Source organism: Typopeltis vanoorti, chromosome 18 (genome assembly GCF_054136105.1).
Source record: "Typopeltis vanoorti isolate ZY-2024b chromosome 18, IOZ_Tvanoo_1.0, whole genome shotgun sequence".
In the NCBI taxonomy this organism is placed as follows: Eukaryota; Metazoa; Arthropoda; class Arachnida; order Uropygi; family Thelyphonidae; genus Typopeltis; species Typopeltis vanoorti.
Genome location: NC_143566.1, coordinates 2159931 through 2185994, shown reverse-complemented (window position 1 = coordinate 2185994; position 26064 = coordinate 2159931). Strand labels below are relative to the sequence as shown.

At 36.6% G+C, this 26064-nt stretch overlaps 1 protein-coding gene across 2 annotated transcripts in view; it reads left to right on the top strand.

The window, feature by feature from the left end:
* nSMase (neutral sphingomyelinase) overlaps positions 1-26064 on the top strand; it is a 267133-nt gene that overhangs the window by 56986 nt on the left and 184083 nt on the right. For both annotated transcript variants that reach the window (XM_090407940.1, XM_090407941.1), the window contains exon 3: positions 24669-24745. In XM_090407940.1, the coding sequence (XP_090264066.1) occupies positions 24669-24745 (77 nt within the window). The remainder of the gene's footprint in view (positions 1-24668; positions 24746-26064) is intronic.

Below are 26064 nucleotides of genomic sequence, written 5' to 3'. Positions count from 1 at the left end.
TTGATAGAGTAAGAAGTACTTTAGAAGAATGTAATATAAGATCTGACAATGTTGGAGTCTTAATAGGTAACAGAGTAATTTAGAGGAAAATTGTCAGTAGGAAGTTAGTAATGATGTAAGCTTTTTTTTTCTTGGTATTATCATAATGTCCTGTACATGCTTTGTGGATACATGCCAGAAATTGGATGATCATGCATTTTCATTTAAAGAAATTTCTTTATTTGATATGGATAGTCCACTAGAAGGCCGCTTGGTGCCAGGTTGTTGAGAAACTGCTCTCGAAGAAATGTTTTTTTTTTTTTTTTTTGTAGTAATTAGCAATATCAATTGCAGTTATTGATTTTAGTTATATTTCACAGCTTAGCATAACAATGGCATGATTGTAGAGCTTTATGGTTTTCATACAGACATTTCTTTTAGTAAATTTTGAAGCTTGTAGTGAATAAGACAAATGCTGGTGTGTGAGTGAGATCAGTAGAGCACAAAAATCAAATGATTAACATTATTCTAGAATTGTTCACTGTTGTGAGTGCAGCCTGTATACATTCTGGAATGTGGAGAATTTTTTTGTAGAGAAACTGAACAGGAGATGAGAGATTGCTTGGGTATGTCAAAAGTGTGATATTTTGTTGGACTATGAGTTATAAGTAAATGCAAAACTAACTGATGGAATGAAACTGAGTGTGATTGTGGGAGCATAAATACTGTAGGCATCACAGACAGAAAGCAAGTGAAACTATGGAAGTGAAATAACGTATGATTGATGAAATGAAAGGGAGTGACACTGCAGAAACAAAGGAAAGTAGGAATGGAGAAACGAAAGAAATGAATGACAGAACAGGAGGGAGTTACAATGCACGAGTGACAGATAGTGTGATTAGCTAGGTTGCAAGACTAGAAGAACAAGTTGATGAGAAATGATATGAAGAATATGTGCAGTGAGATTTGAAGTTTGATGGATAGGAATGAAAGAGTGCAAAAGGATAGAATGAAGAAAAGCAGAGAAAAACAGCTGACAAATGACATGAAAATAGCAATGTACTGAGATTCGATTATTAAAGGTATAAATGAGAGGGCTCACAAGGATTGTTTTTCACAAGGGAGTATTAGCAGGATAATTGATTTGTTGGATATGAGAAGTAAATGAGCAATGATTTAGTTTGGCATAATGAGAATGTAAGAATGGATATCAGAAGGTATTGAGAAGAGTAAAAGATAATGGTATGGTAGGAAAGATGGTCTGTGTTGCCCAGGTATGATAGTGATGAGTTGAGATGGAGAGCAAGAATTATGTAGTACGTTAGTACAGCTGTGTGAGATGATGGAATTTGAGTTTGTAAATGTGTGGGATGCATTTAAGGGAAAGTATGGACTTATATAAAAGTGATGGGCTGCATTTAAATGGATTTGGTATGAGTCATCTGGTGAGACTGTTGCTAGAAGGAAGGGGAGAGAGAGAGAGGGGGGGGGGAACTAGTTAGACTGAATGGTCATAAATGGAAGTAGTAGTATGAGGTGTGATAATGAGAAAAGAGGAATGAAAGATGGGTAGGGAAATGGGAGGAGTCAGGATGGAAACAAAGACATGGTATGAGGGGAGGTAAGTATTTGGAAGCAGTAGTGATTGTGTGTATTGGGAAGGTCAGCATAGGAATTATTATTGTTACGCGACACCTCCAAGGAGTCCAGACTCATCAAAGGAGGGAACTTACTCTACAACTCTGTATCCAACACTCAATCCACCAACTACAGTGTACCGCATAATCTACACCAGTGGTGGCGAACCTTTTTATGTGAGCATGCCAAAAATTTACAGATTGAGTTGCTGACGTGTCGGTGCATGCCAAAAATCTACCAATCGAGTTGCTGACGTACCGAGCTGTTTTTAATAGGGAAAAAATTAATAGAAAATTAATCTAATTTAATTAATTTATTTATATATAAATTTATAATATATTTATATTTATTTATAATATTTTATAAATAATTAGTTATAATTAAGGGGATAAAAATCTCTTATTGTTTTTCAGCCAGTATGCGAAACTCTAAGATTGAAAACTACGATCTAAGCGTTTCATGCTGACGAACTATCAGCGAATCCAAGCATAAGTGACCACTTGGTAGTACCACACCAAGGCAACTCAAGTGGTCACTTACGCTTGGATTCGCCGATAGTTCGTTGGCATGAAACACTTAGATCGTAGTTTTCGATCTTAGAGTTTCGCATACTGGCTGAAAAACAATAAGGGATTTTTATCCCCTTAATTTATCAACTTCGCCAGAAAAAATAGCCGTTTGGCTTTTCATCTTAGTTATAATATGTTATAATATAATATAGTGGCACACCTTTCTGGCATTCGTATAGCGAAGGTATGTAAGTTCTTTTCACTTAAACTTTGATATCATTTAGGTCTAGCTACTCACTGATGAGACCTCAAAAAAGGTTGAAACCGGTCTGGGTAGTGACCTCTCCTCATAATGTAAAGCAGTATTACATCTCATAGGAGTTGTGTGTTTTTACATTATGAGAAAATATCAAGAATAGTGAGGGAGCTTGCTCCACTTTTGTTTTCAGTTGCCTTGGTGTGGTACTACAAAGTGGTCACTTATGCTTGGATTCGCCGATAGTTCGTCGGCATGAAACGCTTAGATCGTAGTTTTTGATCTTAGAGTTGCGCATACTGGCTGAAAAACAATAAGCGATTTTAATCCCCTTAATTTATCAACTTCGCCAGAAAAAATAGCTGTTTGGCTTTTCAAATTAGTTATAATTTTATAAAAAATATTTTATTTTATTTATAATATTTATTTATATATAAATTTATAATATTATTCAGTGTAAAATTGATTATTGTATTATTAAATTGATTTTAATGATGTTGGTTTGAAAAAAAAAAACTTTAGTGAGAAAAATATTTACGTATTGTAACTCACCGTAGAAGTCAGGTGAGCAGGGGAAGCAGCAGAAAGATGCCAATTTGTTGGTGAAACGTTTACCGTATTTACTCTATTATAACTTGACTTCATGTATAACTCGCACCTCTGATTTTACTTTACAAAAAAAGACATTAAAAAGTTTCGCATATACCTCACACACAAAAATGTTTGAACATTTTCATGTCGAGGCGATAGTAACTCGCTCCACGCGGTTAACAACACGCCCTCTCCAACAGCCATAATACTGTAGATGCAAGAAAAACAAGTAGTTTTATTGTATCCCTGAATAAGTTACACAGCCTTTTGCAGTCTGTGTAATATATTTCTCAACAAATAGTGCAATTACAGAATACGTTGGAATTAAAACACTGCTAACTAATGAATCACGTGTCCCCTCTCACAGAAACTATGCTGTATAGACTCAAGCAAAACCATATGTTGCACCAGAAACAGTAGCTAACTAAAAACTATTGTCCAATTTTTCAACTACATGACTGGTGGGCTCAACTCACACAAAGTTTCAGTCAAGGATTGAAACTTTGTGTGAGTTGAGCATGCCGATAATGAGAAGTTCCATTTTTTTTTTTGTTACGTATTGTAACAATTAAAAAAAAAAGCAATAGTGACTCGCTCTTTGCGGTTAACAACATGCCCTCCCCAACAGCCATAATACTGCAGATGCAAGAATCGTTTATAAGCATATAAAAGGATATCACCGGTAAATCATTGACGTGCCAGCAAAATTCTCGGATGTGCCACCTCTGGCACTCATGCCATAGGTTTGCCATCTAGGATCTACACCAATGCCATCTACTGCACACCACCAATACTAGTATTTTCATAGACAATCTCAAACATCCATACCTATGACAGGATTCGAACCCACAGCCTTTTGGCTGGAGAGTGTATAGGTTAACCACTCAACCAACCAGGCCAGCATGGGATTGCCTGGGATGTAAAGAGAGTTATTCATTCTGAGGATATATAGGGAGTAAGTGATGATAAAGGCAGTTGGTCTTAGGCAGGTAAGAAGAAATCACAACCATCAAGTGGTATGAGTAGGACTGGTTAGAGACTTAAAAACGAACTGCTATGTTTATTTTTGAATGCCAGAAGCATCACAAATAAGGGAGATAAAATAGTTTCGCTCATTTATTCACCCACAGATTGTTGGAATAAGTGAAACATGGTTAGATAAGGATGATATCCTGATGGGAATAGTAACTGAAGAATGTGATGTTTTTCAGGATAGAAAGGACAAGAAGGTGGGGACTTGCTGCTGATGATGATTATTATTATTTATTATGGACACTGTATGGCAGTGGTGTTCAACCTTGTTTGCTGTGCTAGCTACTTTTCTACAAAAAGTTATTCGGCAATCTACTCTCTTATATAGATCACATTCCCCCAACCTGATATCTGATTATGCACAAATAAACAACTAAAAAAAATACACAACTAAAAATTTATTTGTGTATTTATTTATCACTTTTAATTATTTTAATACAACAAATATTTTAATACACCAAAAAAAAAAATATTGGAATAAAATATTTATTTCTCTATTTTCGAAAACCAAAGTTAGAAAAACAACAGATTGATTACAAACTCACAAGTTACAGGAAATGCTGATTGATTAAAAAAAAAAAAAAAAAAAGTTAATGTGAAATTTGGCATTGTTTGGACCTTGCAATATTTTCATAGTCAAGTTGATATGAAGAAATGGCCAATCGCAGACAATCATCCAAAAGATCATTTGTAATTTGGTTTCTTAATTGATTTTTTATGACAGTCATATTTGAAAAAGCGGATTCTGACAAGTATGTCGATCCGAAACATGACAGAATTTTTTGCACAATATCAGTTAATATTGGGAATTTTTCATGTGCATACTTCCAGATGACTTCATTGTTTATTGATTTTAAATGTAAACTATTCTGTTTATTATCTGAAGTTCTACTTCAGCTTGGTTTATATCTAACAGCCCACTAATTTTATTTGAAATTTCTGTGATGTTCAAGTTTTCTTGAAATGGATTATTAAAAAAAGATAAAATCATTTCAGTTTTATTAAAATCTTTAAATCTTGAATTTATTTCTTCCTCAACTAATTCTATTTCACGAATAAATTCTTTTAAATCATAGCGAAGCATTTCTTGATTTTGTTCAAAAAATTTTAATAAATATGGGAGATATCTAAATTCGCGGTCATTTATATTTTTCTTTAATAAAAGTAAGTATTGTTAGAAAGTTACTTAAATATAAATATAATATATCGCCGAAATGAAGCCTATTGGCTTCATTTCGGCGATATAAACATTATTTAAATTAAGGGGATATTAAATCCTACATTGTTTTAAAACCGAATAAGAAACTCAAAGATTGGAATCAGAGAGTTTCATGCTTAATATAGTAAACTATAAAAGTATCGGCGATTACTAGCGTGAGCTAATGCAAGTAGGTCCTAGTACGTAGAACAATCTTGGGCAACTCGCAGCAAAGGTGGTAAAGTTCTGATCGCTATTCTTGGTATTTTCCATAATGTAAAAACACATTTCGCAATGTGTTTTTACATTATGGAAAATACCAAGAATAGCGATCAGATTCTTTGAACAGAATTTGCAATTTTAAATGCAATATCCAAAACATCTTTTGTGTTTAATCTTTTACTACACAGTACTTGTTGGTGAATAATACAGTGGTACGTTAAAAAATCTGGATATTTGTAATCGTTTTTACATAATGAAATGAAGCCTGATTTATTACCTATCATTGCAGGAGCACCATCGGTAGTAATAGACACAAGTTTAAAAAACAGAAGTTTGTGTTGTTTCACAAATTCATCAAATGCTGAAAAAATGTCTTCTACCCTAGTCCTTCCCAATAATGATATAATTTTCAAAAGTTCTTTACTTGAATAATCTTGAAATACCATGCAAATAAATACCATTAACTGAGCAATATCAGTGAAGTCATTTGATTCATCAAATTGTAATGAAAACGCAATGCACTGGTGAATGTCTGACATTAACCTGGCCTGGAAACTTTTCTCCGGCAATTGGAACTCTTCCTTTCGGCAGTTTGAAACCTTGTCTGTGGCCTAGAAGTAGTCTCTCTCTCTCTCGAACAGAGAAGCTCCTTTCTGGAAGCAGGAAACTCCTCTCTCAAGCAACATGGATCCAGGCAGTATCTCTGACGGCGACTCTGGACCAGGTGGCCTCCTCTCTGACAGCAATTCTGGAACCGGGACCCCTTCTGCTTGCTTCAGTCCCTTTTTATTAGGCCTACTCTGAGACCTCGCTTGAAGTTTGGCAACCCCCAAAGAATCCGTATGAATATTTCATCTTAAGTTTCAAGTTTGGCACGCCTTTTGTTCTCTCCGCTTTCTTTTGATTGTAAGTTGCCGGCCATCGGAAAGTTGTTTGAACTCTTTCTGACTGACTTCGGAGATGTCTACACTTAGAGCCTGCAAGCCTTTCTCTTACAAGCAAGTTTCAATAACAATCTTTCTAATGCCGCCATGTACAGCTTCGGCGACAAAAACATTGCCTTTGTTTTTAACACTCTAACATATTCTTATTAAAGCGGTATATGCAGTTAGCTTCAAAAGAGTTATTTACAAAAACATCTAATACAAACTATACCGAGACAAACAAAGTTTATTTTTTTACAATATTCACATGGGACTTAACCTAAGTAAAAAATCGATGTAATGCGCTTGGGAATATTTAATATTTAAGCTACAATCGAGTTTTTACACTTTGCTTATAATCGTATTCACTCGGCTCGCTGTTTGACTTCCACTGATCCAAAATAATTCATTTACCCAGACTTATAAGAAAATTATTGATTTGACAATTTTAACGAAAAATAAATAAACAATAGCAATACACTTAAAGCGAATTAAAAATAATACAAAATAATGATAAATAAAATATTATGTTTTCAGTTTTAATTAAATTTGTAAGGAGGAATACACAAGAGATCGACCAAAAATCTCTGTGATCGACCAGTCTATCGCGATCGATGAGTTGAACACCCCCTGCTCTATGGAGTCGAGACTTATTGCAGGAGACCCACTCTATCCATTAACACAACTGTGGCATTCCATTCCACTCATTCACCACTCTCCAAGTAAAGAACCTAGTCTGCACACTCTTACTAACCACATTCTTAGACAACTTCAAGTGTGACCCCATGTTTTCTCCCTGACTCCCCATATATTGAAAAATTTCTTCTGTGTCAATCTTATAGAATCCCTTTAGCAAGTTATAAGTTTCTGTCATATCCCCTGTTCTCTGCCTATCAGTTAAACTCTGCAATCCACACACCTATAATCTATCCTCATAGGGAACATTCTACAGACATGTCACCAGCTTGGTCACTCTTCTCTGAATCTTCTCCACCACTTCCCGATCCTAAAGAAATGCAGGTGACCAAAGCTGTGCACTGTAGTCAACGTGTGGCTGAATCGTAGCCTTATAAAGAGGAATAATAACCCACCTATTTTTACTTGTCAGTGTGTTCTTCAGCATCCAAGTAATCCTCTGAGCTATTTTGCCAACTCTTGCAAATCTTTATTTTCAAATTTCAAATCTCTATCCACCATCACCCCCAGATCCCTAGCCTCATCAGTTTTCTGTAAATGTTACTATTGGCATGATACGAAGTGTGTAATCTTTTCATCCTGGATTGCATTACCTTACATTTTACAACATTGTTGAATTCACAATCATTGTCCATTTCCCACACTGCCAATTTATTTTAATCATTTTGTAAGATATCTACATCATCTTTATCAGCTATTACCCTCCCAAGTTTTGCATCATTGTCAAATAACTGAATATCCTGCATCAAATTTTCTACTATATCATTAATGTACAAATTAAATAGTAGTGGTCCTACTACAGAGCCTAGTATGATAGCAGGAGAATTTTGTCTGCATAAAGTGGAGATGGAAGAGTGAAATAGTATCAATGGTTTTGAAGCAATTTGCTTGAGATGGAGATTGACAGGTAGAGACATTTAGTTGGTTGTTGCTATAAGCTAAGGAATGTGGGGTGGTGATGAAGAAATGTATAAGCAACTTGGATTAGTAAACGAGGGAGAGGTAATCATTATGGGTTATTTTAATTATGATATATAGATTGAAGAGATGGCTTTTGTGCATTATGAAAATAAATTTCTTAAGTCCTTGTGACATACCACCCAAGATGGTATGTCACAGAGAATTGAGTCTTTGATCTAATCGTTTCATTGGAAAATGATACTGTGATCACCTGGGTGGTTACCATATGAAGACTTCTGTGAGGGATATATGTGAAACTACAACTGGTAATTATGAGAGTCTTAAGAGATAGCTTAGGAAGAAGGCAAATGCTGCTTGGTCGCTGACCAAGAGATATTTAACAATATCAATAGGTGAATGTATTCCAAAGTTCAGAATTATAGGTGTCAAATAGATGAAAGAAGAGATTATACATAGATTTTGGAAGAAGGAAGTTGTGTGGAGACAGCATAAGATGAATGGTGGTAATAATCATTTGCCTGAAGAATATAAAGAGCAGACCAGGAAAGTGACTCAACTCAGTTTGTAAGGAAATTAATATTATAGTATGAGCAAAAATGAGCATTTGTGATATGTGGAAAGTAAAGGGAAGAATGATTATGGTAAGATGTTAATGAATAAAGGTGGTGGATTGGCAATCCACCACCTTTATTCAACCCACCACCAATTCAGTGAACAACTCATGAGGGCATTTCATCTACATCAGTGTGAAATCATGAGGAGCTCGAGTGTAGAGGAAATGGGAGAGGATGGCTTATGTTAAAAGTTTAATGGAGTGAAACAGCACTAGGAAAGGATTAAAAATAGTATTTAATTCTTCCAATATTTCATTTCAGTTACAGAGAGATTGTCAGAAAAAAACACAAAATGAGACTTGTAATATGTGCTTACACACACACACACACACACACAAAGGCAGACTAAGCGAATTGCATGGATGAAAAACAAGAATCTTAACTAGGTGGGGCACTTGTCAGCAGCCTAGGATATAAATATTGAGATCTCAAAGTATTAATGTTTCCCATATTTTGGGAAGTTTTATGCAACCATATTTATTCAAATTAGGGGGAGTTTTAAGAGCAAAAGCAGATTTTAAAAACAGTCTGTCTCTCCTTAATTAACTGTGATTCTCCACTGAATTTGTCAATCAAAACAGCAATAATGGCAAAATGTTATTTGAAACAGAAAAAGTTAAGAAAAGGTGGGTTGAATACGTTTCAGAGATGAAGAGAGAGAGAGAGAGAGAGACATAATACTAGAGTTTAACAGTTTCGAAGATGGTTCTTCATTACTAAAAGAAGAAATATTAAGAGCTGAGTACATGAAGACAGGAAAAGCACTATGTCAAGATGACATTCATACAGAAATGCTAATGGACATGAAAATTAAATAGTTCCTTAGCTTTTCTATTCCATTTTCATGGCCTTTAGCATTTCTGTATGAATGTCATCCTGACATAGTATTACATTCCTAAGTTCATTAGGAACAAATTTATAAAAGTGGATATGTTCCTAAGAAACTCAGGAATTATATCTTTATAGACATCCCAAAAATGGCTGGAGCAGTTGAATGTAAAGATTACAGACCAATAAGTGCCTAATGAACTATGTAATAATATTACTATTTTGAATTTTTTATTATTATTATTTGTCACCTCCAGGAGTCCAAAGACTCATCGAGGGAGGGCATCCACTCTATAACTCTGTCTCCACCACTCACAATCCACCAATTGACTGCAACCACACGAACACCATCTATCGCCGACCACCGCCACTAGTATTTCCATAGACAATCACAAACATCCATGCCTATGGCGGGATTCGAACCTGCAACCTTTTGGCTGTGGAGTGGTTATATTGGAAGTATAATGGAAATTATATTGGAATTATATTGGAAAGAATAAAATCAAAAACAGCAAAAATCAAAATCCAAAATAATGATGATAATAATAATAGATGTCCAAAGTGGATTTACGAGAAACAGAGGAACACAAAAGCGTATCTTCAATATCAGAATGATAATGGAAAGAAACTGGAAATGCAGAAAGATGTTTATCTTTGTTTCATAGATTATAATAAAGAACGAGTGTTCACCATAAGACATTAATAGAAATATTAATAAAGAAAAGATTAGACAGGAATGACATATAAATAATCTTTGCTATCAGATGATACTATATTGATTGCTGAGAAAGATTGCAGAAGTTAATAAAGCAAATATACACATAGCAAAAATATAGCCTTACATTAAATTCCAAAAAAAAACTGGAATTATGATAGTAAGCAGAAAAAAATGTAGATCATCATCAAATTCCTGACATATACCCCCAAGGAATGTACAAAATATACCCTAATGTTAAAAATTAAAGTAGAAAACGAAATTATAGAACAAGTCAAATGTTACACTTATTTAGGACACTTAATTACAAAGAATGGAAAATGCAAAATATCGATTAGGAGAAGAATAGAAATTGCGAAATCAATCAATATGTGGATCATATTGTGAGGTTGAAAGTTTTTTTTTAAAAAAGATTTATTAGGGGGGAAATTTGAAGCCAAGCAAAAGTAAGGAAGATAGCAACACATGGTTGAAAAACATAAAGGACGGTCTGGGCTTGAACTGTGCAGAGAGCATCCAAAGACAGAAATCAGTGGAGACCCATAGTAGCCATCCTCCTGGATGCAGATGACAGGATATGGGGATACAGTATCTAGAAAGAGCAACTCACTAATGGTGTACTCCAGGGTCTGTTTTGGGGTCCTTGTTGTTCAACTTTGGGATAGGTATAACTGTAGATATGTAACTGTTTGTAGATGATGCAAAACTGGGGAGAACAATGAGAAGTTCAAGTGGATATTATAGCTTTACAGGAAGACTTGAATAAATTATGAGCGAGCAAGTGAGCGGAACTATCGGTTCAAATGTTGCAAAGTGTAAGGTTCTGAAATTTGCAAAGCAGTGATAGGAGATGCAAAGTATGCACTTGGTGGGGATATATTGAAGGCGGTAGAGGAGATGAGAAATCTGGGAGTGGTGGTGGACAAGGCCCTGAAGTTCAGGAGTCACTTTGCACACGTTGTGAAGTTATCACAGGGGATTATAGCAATGATGCAGAGGACCTTGACATACAGAAATAGCAAAGCCATGGTTCTATTGTATGACATTGATTAAGCATCATATGGATATCATGCACAGATTTGGTCACCCAGTTTTCATCATTAATTTCATTAGAAAGAATCCAGAGAAGATTCACTGAAGTGGTAATTTGGTGTGTATGGAATGTAAGGTATGAAGGCAGATTGAGAGACTTCAGTTTGCAAAACTTCATGAATAGGAAGAAGAAAGAGATATGACTGAGACATATATGTTGGTCAGGTGTTGCTGCTAGGTTAATGTGAAAGAAATTTCTCATAGAATGGGGAAGAACAAGAGGCCATCCTTGGAAACTCTATAAAGAGGGTGTGAGCACAAGCAAAACAGTGAGGAGTAGGCTTTTTGTTTGGAGTGTGGTTGGTGACTGGAATGTAATTGCCTGAGAATGTGGTGAATGCAGACACATTGAATGAGTTTAAAGCACAGCTTGATGACCTTTGTATATCACTCTGTTCCTTCTGTGAAGAGTCTTTTGACTCTTTGAAATGGCAAAAGAAAAGAGTGAGAGGGTTAAGATAGTGAGTTTGTTGGCATGGTAGGACAGAGTAGAGTTGAGAAGGAGGGCCATAATAGTGAACAACTTGATGTGTAGGTTATGCAGGAGGAGTGGGGTGGACTTTGTGGAGTGAGTTTGATGGACGAAAGGACTTATACAAAGGACTTATGGTTTGCATCTGAATGGGTTTGGTGTTCGTAGACTGGAAAAATTGTTGTTGAATGAAGTGAAAGTGGATATGCAGAATCAGGGAAACAAAAGCTTTTTTTTTTCTGTGTGTGTGTGTGTTGAGTGGATATGCAGACATCAGTGAGGCAGTTGGGTGTAAGAATGTGTATAATATGCCTGAGTAGTACCAATGGTAACAAACCAGAATGGGATGGTTAGTATAAGTTGTCGAGATAGGGGTGGTCCTAGGGGGCTTTTTGCACTTTATGTACACTAATGCCAGGATCATTATCATCATCATTATTATTATTCAGGCCTCCATGGAGTCAAAAGACTCATCGTGGGCGATTGTTCCTAGGAAACAAGGTCTATCAAGACTCATCGCGGGAGGTCCCTCCTAGGAAACACAGTCTATCATATCACTCCTTAAACTCATTGACCGTTCTCACCCTCACCACTCTATCAGTCAATGCATTTCACGGTTCAACTACTCTCCAAGCAAAGAAACCACTCCTCACTCTCTCGTAACTTCCAGGGATGGCCCCTTGTCATCACTCCTTCCTGCTGTTCAACACGTGAAAGAACTAACCGGTGTCAATCCTAACCACCTCTCAACAGTTTAAAAGTCTCAATCATATTACCTCTCCTTCTTCTATCTACCAAACTCTGCAGTCCACATTCCCTCAGCCGATCCTCATAACTAACATTGTACAATCCTTATCCACCTCTGTACCTTTTCCACAGTTAATTTATCCCCTTCAAATCCTGGGGACCAAATCTGACAACAGTAATCTAAGTGTGGTCTGATCAGGGTCTTATACAATAGAATGATAACTGTTTTATCTCTGCAGGTCAGCGTCCTTCTTATTATTGCAGCAATCCTCTATGTTACCTTCACCATCTTTGCAATATGTCCCCTAAATTTCAGGTTTCTATCAATCATCAACCCCAGATCTCTTGTCTTCCCTACTTCCTCCAGTATAACTCCTCCCATAGAGTATGCAGTGTCCCATCGATGTTTCCCAAACCTCAAGGCCTTACATTTTGCTGCATTAAACCAACACTCCCATTCATTTGCCCATCTGTCTGGCTTATTCAAATCCTCTTGCAAGGCTACCACATCTACACTATTACTAATAACCCTTCCCAGCTTCGCATCATCTGTAAACAACTGAATATCCCCCTGCAATCCACTGACAATGTCATTGATATAAAGGTTAAACAATATAGGTCGCAGTACTGAGCCCTGTGGGACCACACTTGTAAACCTCTGCCTCCTTGAAACTGCCCCACCATACACAACTCTCTGCTACCTATCGGATAGCCAATCCTGAATCCAGTTGACCAACCTGAATTCCAAACCCATGTGCTGCAACTTAAATATCAGCTTATCATGTGGCACCCTGTCAAATGCCTTCGCTAAGTCTAAGAAAATTGCAGTATATGCCTTTCCCTCATCTAATGCTCTTGTAACTTTATTATAAAAGGCTAGCATATTACTAAAACAAGAGCGCCCCTTAACAAATCCATGTTGACTCTCACAGATAACATTACCCTCATCTGCCCAATGCTGTATATGGTCCCTCACTACTTTCTCCAAGATCTTAACAACAACTGATGACACACACAGACTGGCCTATAATTAGACACTTCGAGTTTTTTACCGCCTTGATGCAATGGCACTATCTTACCTTCCATTCCCTGGGCACCTTTCCCATAGCCAGGCTTTTCACCTTTCACCATGTGATCACTTTCCTTTCATAGGCTCCTTTCACCTGGCTTTTCACTGAAAAGCCAGGTGAAAGGAGCTGTCAGTTCTTTAGCACATTCTCTCAAAACCCGTGGTGAAATACCATCCACTGACATCCAGAGTACCCAGTATTTGGAACACACACTCTCCTCCTGCACCTCTAAACCTCAAACCTGCCCTATCCCTCTAGTATTAAAATTTAGTCCTCCAGGATGAAATACTCCGTGTTCATAGAACAATCCCACTATGTCCTCCGCATCAGTCACTCTATTCCCATTTCTATCCCACAATGTCATTCTTCCACAATCATTTTTCCTCCTACTGGCCATGTAGCTAAATTAGGAACAAGCAGGAGGAATTTTTGGCCTTGGTTGGCTCATTCCGGCCAAAGGTTATTGGCATTAGTGAGACATGTGAAGGGTATAGTGTGTTCAAGAAGGATAGAGAAAAAAGAATGGGCGACGAGTGTTAGTGATGTTAAACCGATGAACTGCAGTCAAAGAGAATAGAAGTTTGACTGCAGGACTGTGAAAATAGCACGTTTGAGGTTATCTGGTGTGAGATTCAGACCAGCAGAACAAAATATACATTTGGGTGCTGCTATAGACCAGGGGATGGAAAAGATGATGGAGATAGTATGCATTGGCAAATGACTCAATGAATGGAGGACAGGTAATTATTATAGGGGATTTCAACTATGGGAACATTCATTAGGAGGAGATGACACATGGGAGTAAGGAAATGGATTTTATGCAGTTACTAAGGGGACTACCTGAGACAGCATATAATGGAATATATTAGAGGTTCAAGAGTGCTCGATCTAGTAATTGCATCTGAGTAATTTGGTATCTAGTAATTTGGCTGTAACTTACATGACCACGTTGCCACCAATAGGTGAGAGTGATCATATGGTCTACCTGGGAGGTGGTTAAATGTGCGGAATTTTCAGTTAAGACAGAGTATATGTGGAATTACCAGGCTGGTAAGTATGACAAGCTTATGAGATTGCTTAGATCAGTGTCATGGCATGTAAAACTGGAAGGGCTGGATGTTGATTGTGCATTGGAAGTGGTAAAGGAGTGTTTGAGGGAGGTAATGGCTGACTGCATACCTAGAGTCAGGAGGGTAAATTAAGTGGGAGTTAAATGGATAAATAACACCATTAAGCTTGAGCTGCAAAAAAAGAAACAATTGTGAAGGGAATGCAAGGAGAAAGGTGACCAGCAGGCACATGAACAGTACAAGGCACAGGTGAGAAAGGTAACTAAGGGTGGTAAGAAAAGCAAAAGCAGATTATTAAAGGAAGTTAGCAATGCAGGCTAAAGAGAATCCCAAACAGTTCTTTCGATATGCTGCAAGTAAAAGAAAAAATATACGACAGAATGATTTTAAGGAATGCTAATGACAGGAAGGTAACCAAATCAGTCGAAATTGTAGAATTACTAAGTGAACACTTTGCAAGAGTACATCATCCAGGTGGTGATATTGCAGGAATGAGGGAACCGATGGCTTATACAGGAACTGAGGTGAATGAAATGGAGGTGAATAGCATATTACAGAACCTTAATGTAAATACATCTGTGGGATTGGATGGTATACTGGCTCGAGTCTTACGTGAAGCAGCAAAGGAATTGTCAGTTGCAAATTACTGACCGATCAGCATATCAGGAGTCGTTGTCAAAGTATTGGAGAAGTTAGTCAAGAGCAAAATACAGGAATGGATACATGGAAATGGGATACTGTATGGGGGGGGGGCAGCATGGTTTTGTGAAGGGTAGATCATGCCTCGGTAACTTGTTCATGTTTTAAAATACAGTGATGGCTGAATTGGATAAGGGTAATGGGTTTACAGTGATACTGCTGGACTTTACAAAGGCCTTTGCACAGGATACCACATGGAATTCTGATCAGTAAACTGCAGCACATAGGGATGGATAGGAGGGTGATTGATGGAGAGATATCAGAGAGTAGTTTATTCAGGAGTAAAGTCCAAAAGAAGACCTGTAACTAGTATTGTGCAGGGTTCTGTTCTTGGACCACTGCTATTTAATTTGTTCATTAGTGATATAGGAAAAGATCTGAGAGGAACTGTTCAGTTATTTGCCAATGATGCAAAGTTGGGTAGAGCAATAGTAAATACAAATGACGTCAAAATTTTGTAGGATGATTTGGATAGAATTGGCAGACTGGGCTAAGGGGAATGGATGTCAGTTTAATGTGGCAAAGTGTAAGGTTATGCATTTTGGAGTGAAAGATTACACAGTCCAACACAATTTTTGCTTACTTTTATATGAGACTTGTTTTTTACTAATTTGGGGGTGCTGATTTCAAATATCAAACCCATTTTTCTCTATCACATCAGGTTTTTCCATTATGGCATTTTCTTTTTGCTAATTTGTAAGTTTTTGATGGTTTTAAGGAGGCAGTACTATTTAGAGGATCAAAAAAATCGATTTTTTAATATTATTTTCTGAAAGTATGTACTTTTAAAAATCTGTTCCTAACTTTTTATCAAGAAGTTCGAAAAATTCCTGAAGATATAGCCTATTATTCAAAGCGGTGCACAGATCAGAATCGGAGTGCTCACCGCTCTCGCTTGTTAGTAAACGAATAAATGCGTAAAAACCTGCAACGGCACATACTGGCGCTTTGAATGCGAGAGAGGCCGATAATTAGATACATAACTACTTAACAATATTCATTAAAAATTACAAGAATATTTATAAAAAAATAACAATTTTAATTACACGAGTTTCAGGGAATATATTTTTGTTTGTAGGAATTTCTGCTATGTGTTCAGTTTTGGCAATCCCTTTGAATACTCCAACAGTAGTCGGCCATCATGTGAGAATCCCATCTTCCTTGCTACTGATCTTCCATAGTTTTTAAGTCTTGATGAAATCTTTCGCCTTATTCATCGCTTACAGCACCTAAAGGTGAAGCAAGCTACCAACACTCCTATCTCAGTATCTCCTATAATGCAAAACACATCTCCTTGCGGATATGTCTAATGTTATGCATTAAGGGAAGGGCCACTACCCAGACTAGTTTCGACCTTTATTGAGGTCTCTTCAGTGGGAGCCAGGCCCAAGTGGAGATATCAGGCAGAAGCATTAGCAGGTCATCTCTACCTATAGGAATTGCCAATTGGTGTGCCACCCTTTTTTAATAATTTACTCTGGATTTAGAGAAAGATGTTGAAAGTTTATTTTTCACTTGGTTGGAGTATAATAAATTTAGTTTAATCCTTTATCCAAGTGTGAGCAAACAAAGTTTGCGCCTGAATTCCTATAGGTAGAGATGACCTGCTAATGCTTCTGCCTGATATCTCCACTTGGGCCTGGCTCCCACTGAAGAGACCTCAATAAAGGTCGAAACTAGTCTGGGTAGTGGCCCTTCCCTTAATGCATAACATTAGACATATCCGCAAGGAGATGTGTTTTGCATTATAGGAGATACTGAGATAGGAGTGTTGGTAGCTTGCTTCACCTTTGCAACGAGTTGCCCTGGTGTGTACCACCTTAACCCAGTCCTGAAGATACTTTCAGGCGCAAACTTTGTTTGCTCACACTTGGATAAAGGATTAAAATAAATTTATTTTACAGCACCTAAATTCTCGGGAAATCTATCAAGATGACTGTATAGGAAATGAAGCTTTATGCTCATGTTGCAACCTAGGCCCTGGAAATTTTCAAGCATTGTTTCCACTAGATCTTTGTAATTGCATGCTTTTTTGTTTCCAAGAAAATTATTCGCAACCATCATAAATGAAGTCCAGGCCTCTTTCTCAGTTTCGTTCATATAGTTAATGAAATTTGGGTCTCTCATTAAAGTTCTAATTTGCGGTCCATCAAATGCACTGGCTTTAATTTTTTCATAACTAAGTTGTGGAAATTTTTCACATATGTATTGGAAACAGTCATCTTGTAAATCTAAAGCTTTAACATACTGCTTCAAAAGACGTAGTTTGATGTGTAGAGGTGGAAAAATGATTTTTTCTCTGTCAATTAAAGGTTGATTTATAACATTCTGTTCTCCAACATTTAAGGATATTCTAAAAGGCCAGTGTTTCTGACTCCAGTGTTGGTTTCTAGCTCGACTATCCCAGAAGCATAGAAAACACGGAAACTTTGTATATCCTCTTTGAAAGCCAAGTAAAAAGTTCACCATTTTAAGATCCACACAGATGATCCAGTTATGATCTGTATATTTTAATAACTTCAGAATCTTTTTAATGTCCTCATATGTTTCCTTTAAGTGGACTGAATAGCCAATAGGAATTGAGCCATATACATTCCCATTGTGTAGTAAGACACACTTGAGACTTCTGCTTGAACTGTCGATAAATAAACGCCACTCATTTGGATGATATTGTACAACACTCATTTCAGTTAGTAAACCTGACACATTGTTACAGTAAACAAACCCACACTCGTGTTTAAAATATTGTACAAGATTACTTTCCCTGCTACGATAAAAAAGTTATCTTCGTATCTTGCTCCAGTAAGTTTTTTTCATTTAGTCTTGAAGCTAACAATTCCGATAATTCCTTTGATAGGCCCAAATATCCTACTAAGTGATTCAATTCCGCTTGAGTAAAACGTTGCGGTCCAGAACTAGAAATTAAATTTTGATTGTCTAAATCAACATCCGGGTCTTGTTCCTCAAGAACATCTGGCATATCCCGATCATGCTCGTTCTCAAGTAAAGGAAGTCCTTTATAAATTGGCACGGCTATTTCATTGAAATGAGCAACTGGCCGAATTGCTGAGTCGAGATTTGGATACACAATTTTTTTCTTATTCTTCTTATTATAGCCAGAAGTCTGAACTAAACAAAAATAGCAATCGTCTACGTGATTTTTTGGTTCACACCAAATCATTGGAATGCCAAAAGCTAATTTTTAGCATTTTCCCCTGCTCCACTGTCGTAAATTTTTTACACATGACTTACACACTTTATTTGGAGCCCATGACTTGTCCTCATCTGCAAGTTTTACGCCAAAGTATGCAAAGTACACTTTCTTAACAAAATCAGTGATATTTGTCCTTTGACTGGGAACAGTAAAGCTGCCACAAATGTAGCAGAAGGAATCTACACTATTGACACAATTTCGAGTAGTAGACATAATGTATTTTCTTCACTGCCGACTAACATGCAATTAAGAAGACAAAAAAAACCAGAGGCTTTATTGAAACGTTATAAGCCCTCATCATAATTTCATGATCGATTAGCGATTGACTAATTTCGATCGTCTTTGTCCGCTATGACGCATATAGCATTCATTTGTTTTAGGCAGTTGTCATCGCCTACTTTTCATCACCTAAACGTATTAGGTCGGTTTTCGGCCTCTCTCGCATTCAAAGCGCCAGTACGTGCCGTTGCAGGTTCTTACGCATTTATTCGTTTACTAACAAGCGAGAGTGGTAAGCACTCTGATTCTGATCTGTGCACCGCTTTGAATAATAGGCTATATCTTCGGGAATTTTTCGAATTTCTTGATAAAAAGTTAGGAACAGATTTTTAAAAGTACATACTTTCAGAAAATAATATTAAAAGATCAATTATTTTGATCCTCTAAATAGTACTGCCTCCTTAAAACTATCAAAAACTTACAAATTAGCAAAAAGAAAATGCCATAGAGGAAAAACTTGATGAAAAATGGGTTTGATATTTGAAATCAGCGCACCCAAATTAGTAAAAAAAAAGTGTCAGATCATAATCAGCAGAAAATTTTTTTTTTTTTTGTTGGCCAGTGTTATTAGCAGTATACCACATCGGTGGAACTGTACTCCAGGAAATTGACTAAGCCAGGGACTTGGAGTGTTAGTGCAGGGTTTCCCAAACTTTTTCTACGACGGAACACTTCACAAATCCTGAAATTTTCAATGAACACCTTGGTTATTTTGTAATGTATTAATTAATAATTAATTATTAATTTAGCTGATTTTTTATTATTAATTGATCATTAATTATTAATTAATAATTAAACATAAACATCATATATTAATTTGTGCTGATTTTCATTGACATCTCCCATTCTAATCCCCAAAAATTTATAATAGAAGTACTTACGAGTGAATGCACACTTTTTCTCCTGTGTGCTGGTAGTTTTCCCCTCCTTTTGTACATCCTGGTGATGGATGACTCACTATCTGTTGTGTCACAAACATCTTCTATAAGAGATTTATTAATACCAAAATTTAACAAAGTTCCTTGTCTCTTATTCATATTGAAATTTAAATCTGCAGGCCTATTACGATGAGTCTTTGGACTCCCTGAAGGTGTCAAATAATAATAATAATAATAATAAATAATAATATTACTTTTAAAAAATCACAGCACTATGGTTTCGAAACTTTCTCCCTACAATACAAACTTGCGAAGAACGTATTCAGTATTACTAGGTTTGAGAACTGGATACAGACTACCTTGATCATCAGTTTCAGTGGAAAAATTTTATTTATATTTCCTTGCTGATCGGTCACTAACATTTGCAACAGATGTTATTTCTTTCTGTTTTGAGAACAGAGGATATGCTGCCCATTGTTGTAATCGGCTTGCAGGCAATTTTTACGATCGGTCATGAACAGCGGTATTCTCTTTCCCAATTGTTGAAAGATTTCAATGTGTGAAAATTAATGATAATTCATGAATATTTCCATGTTTAAAAATATGCCGCTTGGTCACTAACATTTGCTACACAGATGTCATTTCCTTCAGTTTTGAGAACAGAGGATACGCTGCTCATTATTATAATCCCGCTTGCACGCCATTTTTATGACTAGTCATGAACAGCTGTATTCCCTTTCCTAAATGTTGAAAGGTTTCGATGTGTGAAAATTAACGATACACAAGTTATTAGGCCTTCTGGGTCTGAGCTTTTTGACATATTCATGAATATTATTCTCCTCAGAATATTTCCACTATAAATTATTTATTCATGAAAAATGCCAAAACTAAAACATTTTTAGGAAACTAAAATGTCAAATTCCAGGAGAACTTCTCGTGGAACACTTATTCACCTTAACACGGAGTTTTCTAAACTGTTGTTGGGAAACCCTGTGTTAGTGGATAGGGAGTAAAAGTTTAAGGGGCACATAGCAGAAGTGTCTAAAGCAGCTCATCAGATCACTTGGTTACTGAAGAATACTTTGACAAGCAGAGACAAGTATGTTATTGTTACTCTTTATCTAGCCCTGATAAGACCTCATCTTGACTACTGTGCACAGATCTGTACGCCAGGGTTTCTTGGTGATGGGGAGGAGGTAGAGAGGATCCAGAGGCGAGTAACGAAGATGGTAGCTGATCTATGAAATGAACAGAAATGGAGTGATATGATTGAGACATTCAAATTCCTGAGGGGTTTTTACAAGATTAATTCAGAGGAAATTTTTCAGAATATTGTTGTGGTGGGAGAACTAGGGGCGATCCAATGAAACTGAGCAAGAGTGTAGTTAGCAAGGGTGTTAGAACTAGGTTTTTTACTTGGAGAGTGGTGAATCAGTGGAATAAGCTGCCAGAGTCTGTTGTGGGTGCCATGACTGTGAATGAGTTCAAAGTAAAGTACAGATACGTTGAATTATGTTGTTATCATTCACTTTGAGATTCAGATTGTTTGCTAGGCTCTCTATTACAAACTTCCAAAATCATACACAAACCTTTGTAATGTCTTTTTTTTTTTTCATATGCCACTCATACATTGAGAGGTCACTTCGTCCCAAGCCACAGCAATAATTTTAATAGCATGATAAATATTGAATGCGTTCCAGAATTACATGAGAGTCTAGTCATTTCCTTAAGTAGCAGAACTGGCTGGTGAAAAAGTTCTCCGTAGATAATAAGCCTTAAACACTGCAAGAACTCACTGATCCATTGGGTGGATCAATGAAGTAGTATTTGGAGCGAGAAGCATGACCTTGAAGTTGGTGAAGATCACTGCTTTAAGACGTATAAGATGGATGACCTGGAGCATTACTAGCATTAATAAAATTTTAAATTCTACATTTTCTTTTACACAATATCTTTCCATTTCACTCGCATAAAAGTTGATTAAGGCATTCTCAAATAATTTTTGAGTCACCCACGACTTCTTTTTGCTCAGATAATGAACTGGGAGTATGCTTCTTAATATTTTTGAAGATTCGTGGATTCTCGCTGTGCCATATTACAAATGGTTTCAGTTTATATCCAGCCACATTACCCATAAGAATCATAATACGGGCATTAAGAGCTTTAAAATTATGTATAGATTGTACCTTTTTGTGGATGAATGTCCGCTCGGGCATTTCTTTTTCCTAAACAAGGCTCTCTCATCTGTATTAAATATCTGCTGGGACAAATAATTTTCCTCCTTAATAATTTTATCCAATTTTTCCACAAACTTCTTAGCAGCCTTCTAAGCACTTACAGATTCCCATACATTTTCACATTATGAGCACAGAATGCTGCTTGAATCTCATGAACCAACCAGAAGAAGTGTTGAACTCGTATTCATAATCGGGCCCTGCTTTCTTCTTCAGCATGTTGAAGAGATTTAGTGCCTTAGCAGTTATGGTCACAGTGCTAAGGGGCAATCGTTTTTGGTTCAGGTCCTCTATGCATGATGCAAGTAGTTTGTCCATATCACTGATAGAACCTTGTCTTTGCTTCGTCACTATCGTCAATTTAATGGAAGCAGATCCATTCCCAGCCTAGATGATTTTATCCTTATTTTTCAAAATGGTCGTCACTGTAGAATGAGACTATCCGAAGTTATGTGCGATCACATTGACGGGCTTACCAGCTTCATGTTGCTTTGTGACTTGAAACTTTGTTTCAAGATCAGTTGCTTGCCTCTTTTTCTGTGATTCTTCACTAAGCTTTTTAATTGGGCGTACAGGGGTGATGTTACACAAAATATCATGAAATATTTAACAATAAATGCACAAATAACCCATTTCTCAAACAGAAATTCAACAGAGGAATGATAACTAATATTTAAGGAATTGACAGCGTATACTGGAAATATAAATGAAATAAACTTTAATATATACTTTCTGGAAAGTATATATTAAAGTTTATTTAATTTATATTTCCAGTATACGCTGTCAATTCCTTAAATATTAGTTATCATGTTTAACCAGCGTATAAGCCTCTCAACAAGAACAACAGAAGAATGGTTGAAGACACGTGCCTACTGCCGAGGGAGGTTGCCGCTGGAAACGCTGTTGCCACTGTGCATGCTTTACCTTACGCTTGCTTGTGTCTTGTTCGAAAGTATAGCCGAAAATGTTCTTTATTCCCTTATGGGATCACGGACATATCTTCGAAAGGATATAACTCAAATGGATGTAAGTCGAGGGATGACTGTATACTCTATTTGATCACAAAAGAAACAAAGAAATTATGAAAGAATTAAACCAAGAATCAGTAATAGAAAAATTCTTGTAGAGAGGCTTATACGCCGGTTAAACATGATAACTAATAATTAAGGAATTGACAGCGTACACTAGAAATATAAATTAAATAAACTTTAATATATACTTTCCGATATTTCGGCAAACGTCACGTTGCCATCTTCTTGGGAACTTAATACAAAGACAAGTGCATGCAAGTACTACATAACAGCAAAAGAGAACCGAAGCTAGGAAGCTACCATTTTTCCTAAAGTCCTGATGGTGCCACCTGGCGGGCTATATTGGTAGTTCTTGGCCTTTGGGCTGAAGTTCTTCTGATAAATGTTTCCCAAATTTGGGGCAGTCTTATGCATCCAAATTTGTTGAGGTTTGGCATGTTCCTAAGGGCTGAGGCTGATTCCATGAATAGTCTTTCATATTTGAACTTGCTGCGGTGTATTACTGTGGCTTTCTTCCATCTTATTCTGTGGGGAGTATCCAGAGTGTGGTCTGCAAGCCCAGAGTGGCTGTACTGGTGAAATCAGATGTAAGCCTTGTGTTCTGAGATTCTGATATTTGCTGTCCTGCCTGTTTGGCCAAAGTAGGACAATTTACAGCTGCAAGGGACCTGGTATACACCAGGTAGCTGTAGGGGAAGTGGTTGGTCTTTAGTGGAGCGGATAAGGGATGCCACTTTTCTATATGGTCTGTAACAAGTGGTCAGGTCATGTTTTTTTAAGATTTTGTTGATTTTTTCCGAGGTGCCTCGAATGTAGGAAATGGTGATGGATTTAGAGTAATCTTTTTTGTGAAGGGGGAAGAAAATGGGTTGTGGATAACTGGTTTAAGTATTTTTTGGATTCTTTTTTTTTGGGGGGGGGTAGCCATTGGCTGAGAAAGTGTTACGGATGTGATTTAGTTCAGTGGTTAGGGCTTGATCATTTGAAGATTATTCTTACCCTGTTGAATAGTGTCTTAATAACTCCATATTGTTGTGAGGGGGGGGGGATTGTTGGTGAATGTATCTGCCTGTATGGGTGGGTTTTCTATAAACTGAGAAAACCAAGGTTCCATCAGGTTGGCAGGTGACTAGTGTGTCTAGGAAGGGGAGGTTATTGTTTTTCTCTTTTTCCAGGGTGAACTTGATTCTAGGGTGTTGGTTGTTTAAGTGTGTTAGGAAGGAGAGGAGTGAATCCGGGCCATGTGACCAAATAGCGAACACATCATCAACGTATCACAAGGTATATGTTTCAAAATGCATTATCTATGTCATAATAGTTTTAATCACTAAATCACAGGTCAAAGCCAGCTCATTCAAATACAGGGGTGCTCCTTAGAAAAATAAGCATGCCGTGTTATATTGATTTGAAATTAGAGGAGCTACATGAAAAATCTTAAGAAATAGTATATAGCATTAGCTATGACAGTTATTAAAGCCATCAAGTTATAAGCTTTACAAGGTAAGTGATAAAGATTAGAATTTAGTAAAAATGTACTTTACAGCAGCTATTGCTGTTGGTGTGGAAGTACTATCATGAATAATTTCACATGCTCAGCAGATTTATTTTCTGAGGCTTGGTTTGTGCAGGGACATGGAGGTAAATCATTCACGGTTGTATTATTTATTCTGTTTATATAAGTTTTTTTTTCCTATTAGTAAATATTTTGTCAATAATCACATTTGCTTGTTGTTTGTTTATTCATTATTTTTAATTCCTAGGTATGGAGCCAAAATGATTATATTCTTTTGTGCAAGAAATTGTCCTCTGTATTACCTTATTCATTTTATTTTCACAGGTAATTAAATATTTGCTTCTTGTTCAACATTAATTTGTAGAAAGTATAGCTATATTTTAATATTTCTTAGTTTTGTTAATTTTCTTTTTTTGTTGTATATTAAATTGAAGTTTTATTTATGGGAAAGGTGCTCAAGGATTGGATTGGGGTAAGATAGTGCCATTGCATAAAGGTGGTGGGAATGGAAATGTGAAACTACTGTCCAGTTTGTATTTCTTTTGTTCTTGTTAAGATTTTGAAGAAATTAGTGAGAGATCTTTTACAGCATTAGGGTAATGTTATCTGTGAGAGTCAGCATGGCTTTGTCAAAGATTGCTCTTGTTTTAGTAATCTGATTGTTTTTTAATAATAAAGTAACAAAGAACAGTTGAAGATGAAAAAGCATATACTTTTTTTGGGATTTTATAAAAGCATTAGACATCATGCCACATGATAATCTGATATGTAAATTATAGAATATAGGTTTAGATGTTACGGTATTGATTGGGTCATTGGATTGGGGAATGGCTGTCTGATAGATATCAGAAAATTGTTTGTGGGAGCAGTATCAAGGAAACAGTTATTACTAATAGTGTAGATATGGTAGCTTTCAGAAGGATTTTAATAACCTGAAAAGATGGGCAAATGAATGGGGATATCAGTTTAATTCAACTAAACATAACATCTTTAAGTTTGGGATCCGTCGATGAGAGGAGGCTACACACTCTGGTGGTGGAGCTGTACTAGAGGAAATGGAGGAGGTAAGGGACTTTGTCGCAAGAGTAACCCAGTGGATTGCTTCACTACTAAGAAGGATGCTGTGGTGATTCCATTGTGTAAAGCCCTGATCAGACCACATCCAGATTATCATGCTCAGATGTGGTCATTGGAATTTAAAGGGGATCAATTAACTTTGAAAAGGGTACAGAGGCAAATAACAAATTATATCAGAACAACTTGATAATGGAAATGATATCAGTGTTAGTTATGAGGATAGGCTGAGGGCATGTGGACTGTAAAGTTCGGTAGATAGGAGAGGTGATATGATTGAGATATTTAAACCGTTGAGGGTTAGTTACAAGGTTGACACTGTGGAGTTCTTTTGTATGATAGAACAAAGGAAAAGGGTTGGGACAAATGGCCATCCCTGGAAGATGCAAATAGAAGTGGTGAACAGGAGGGTGAGGAGTGGGTTTTTTGCATGGAGGATGGTTGGACTGTGGAATGCATTTCCAAACAGTGAAGGAGTTTAAGGAGTGATATGATAGACTTTGTGTTGTCTAAAATAGCCCCCCCCCCATGATGAGTCATATGATTCTATGGAGATCTTAATAATAATA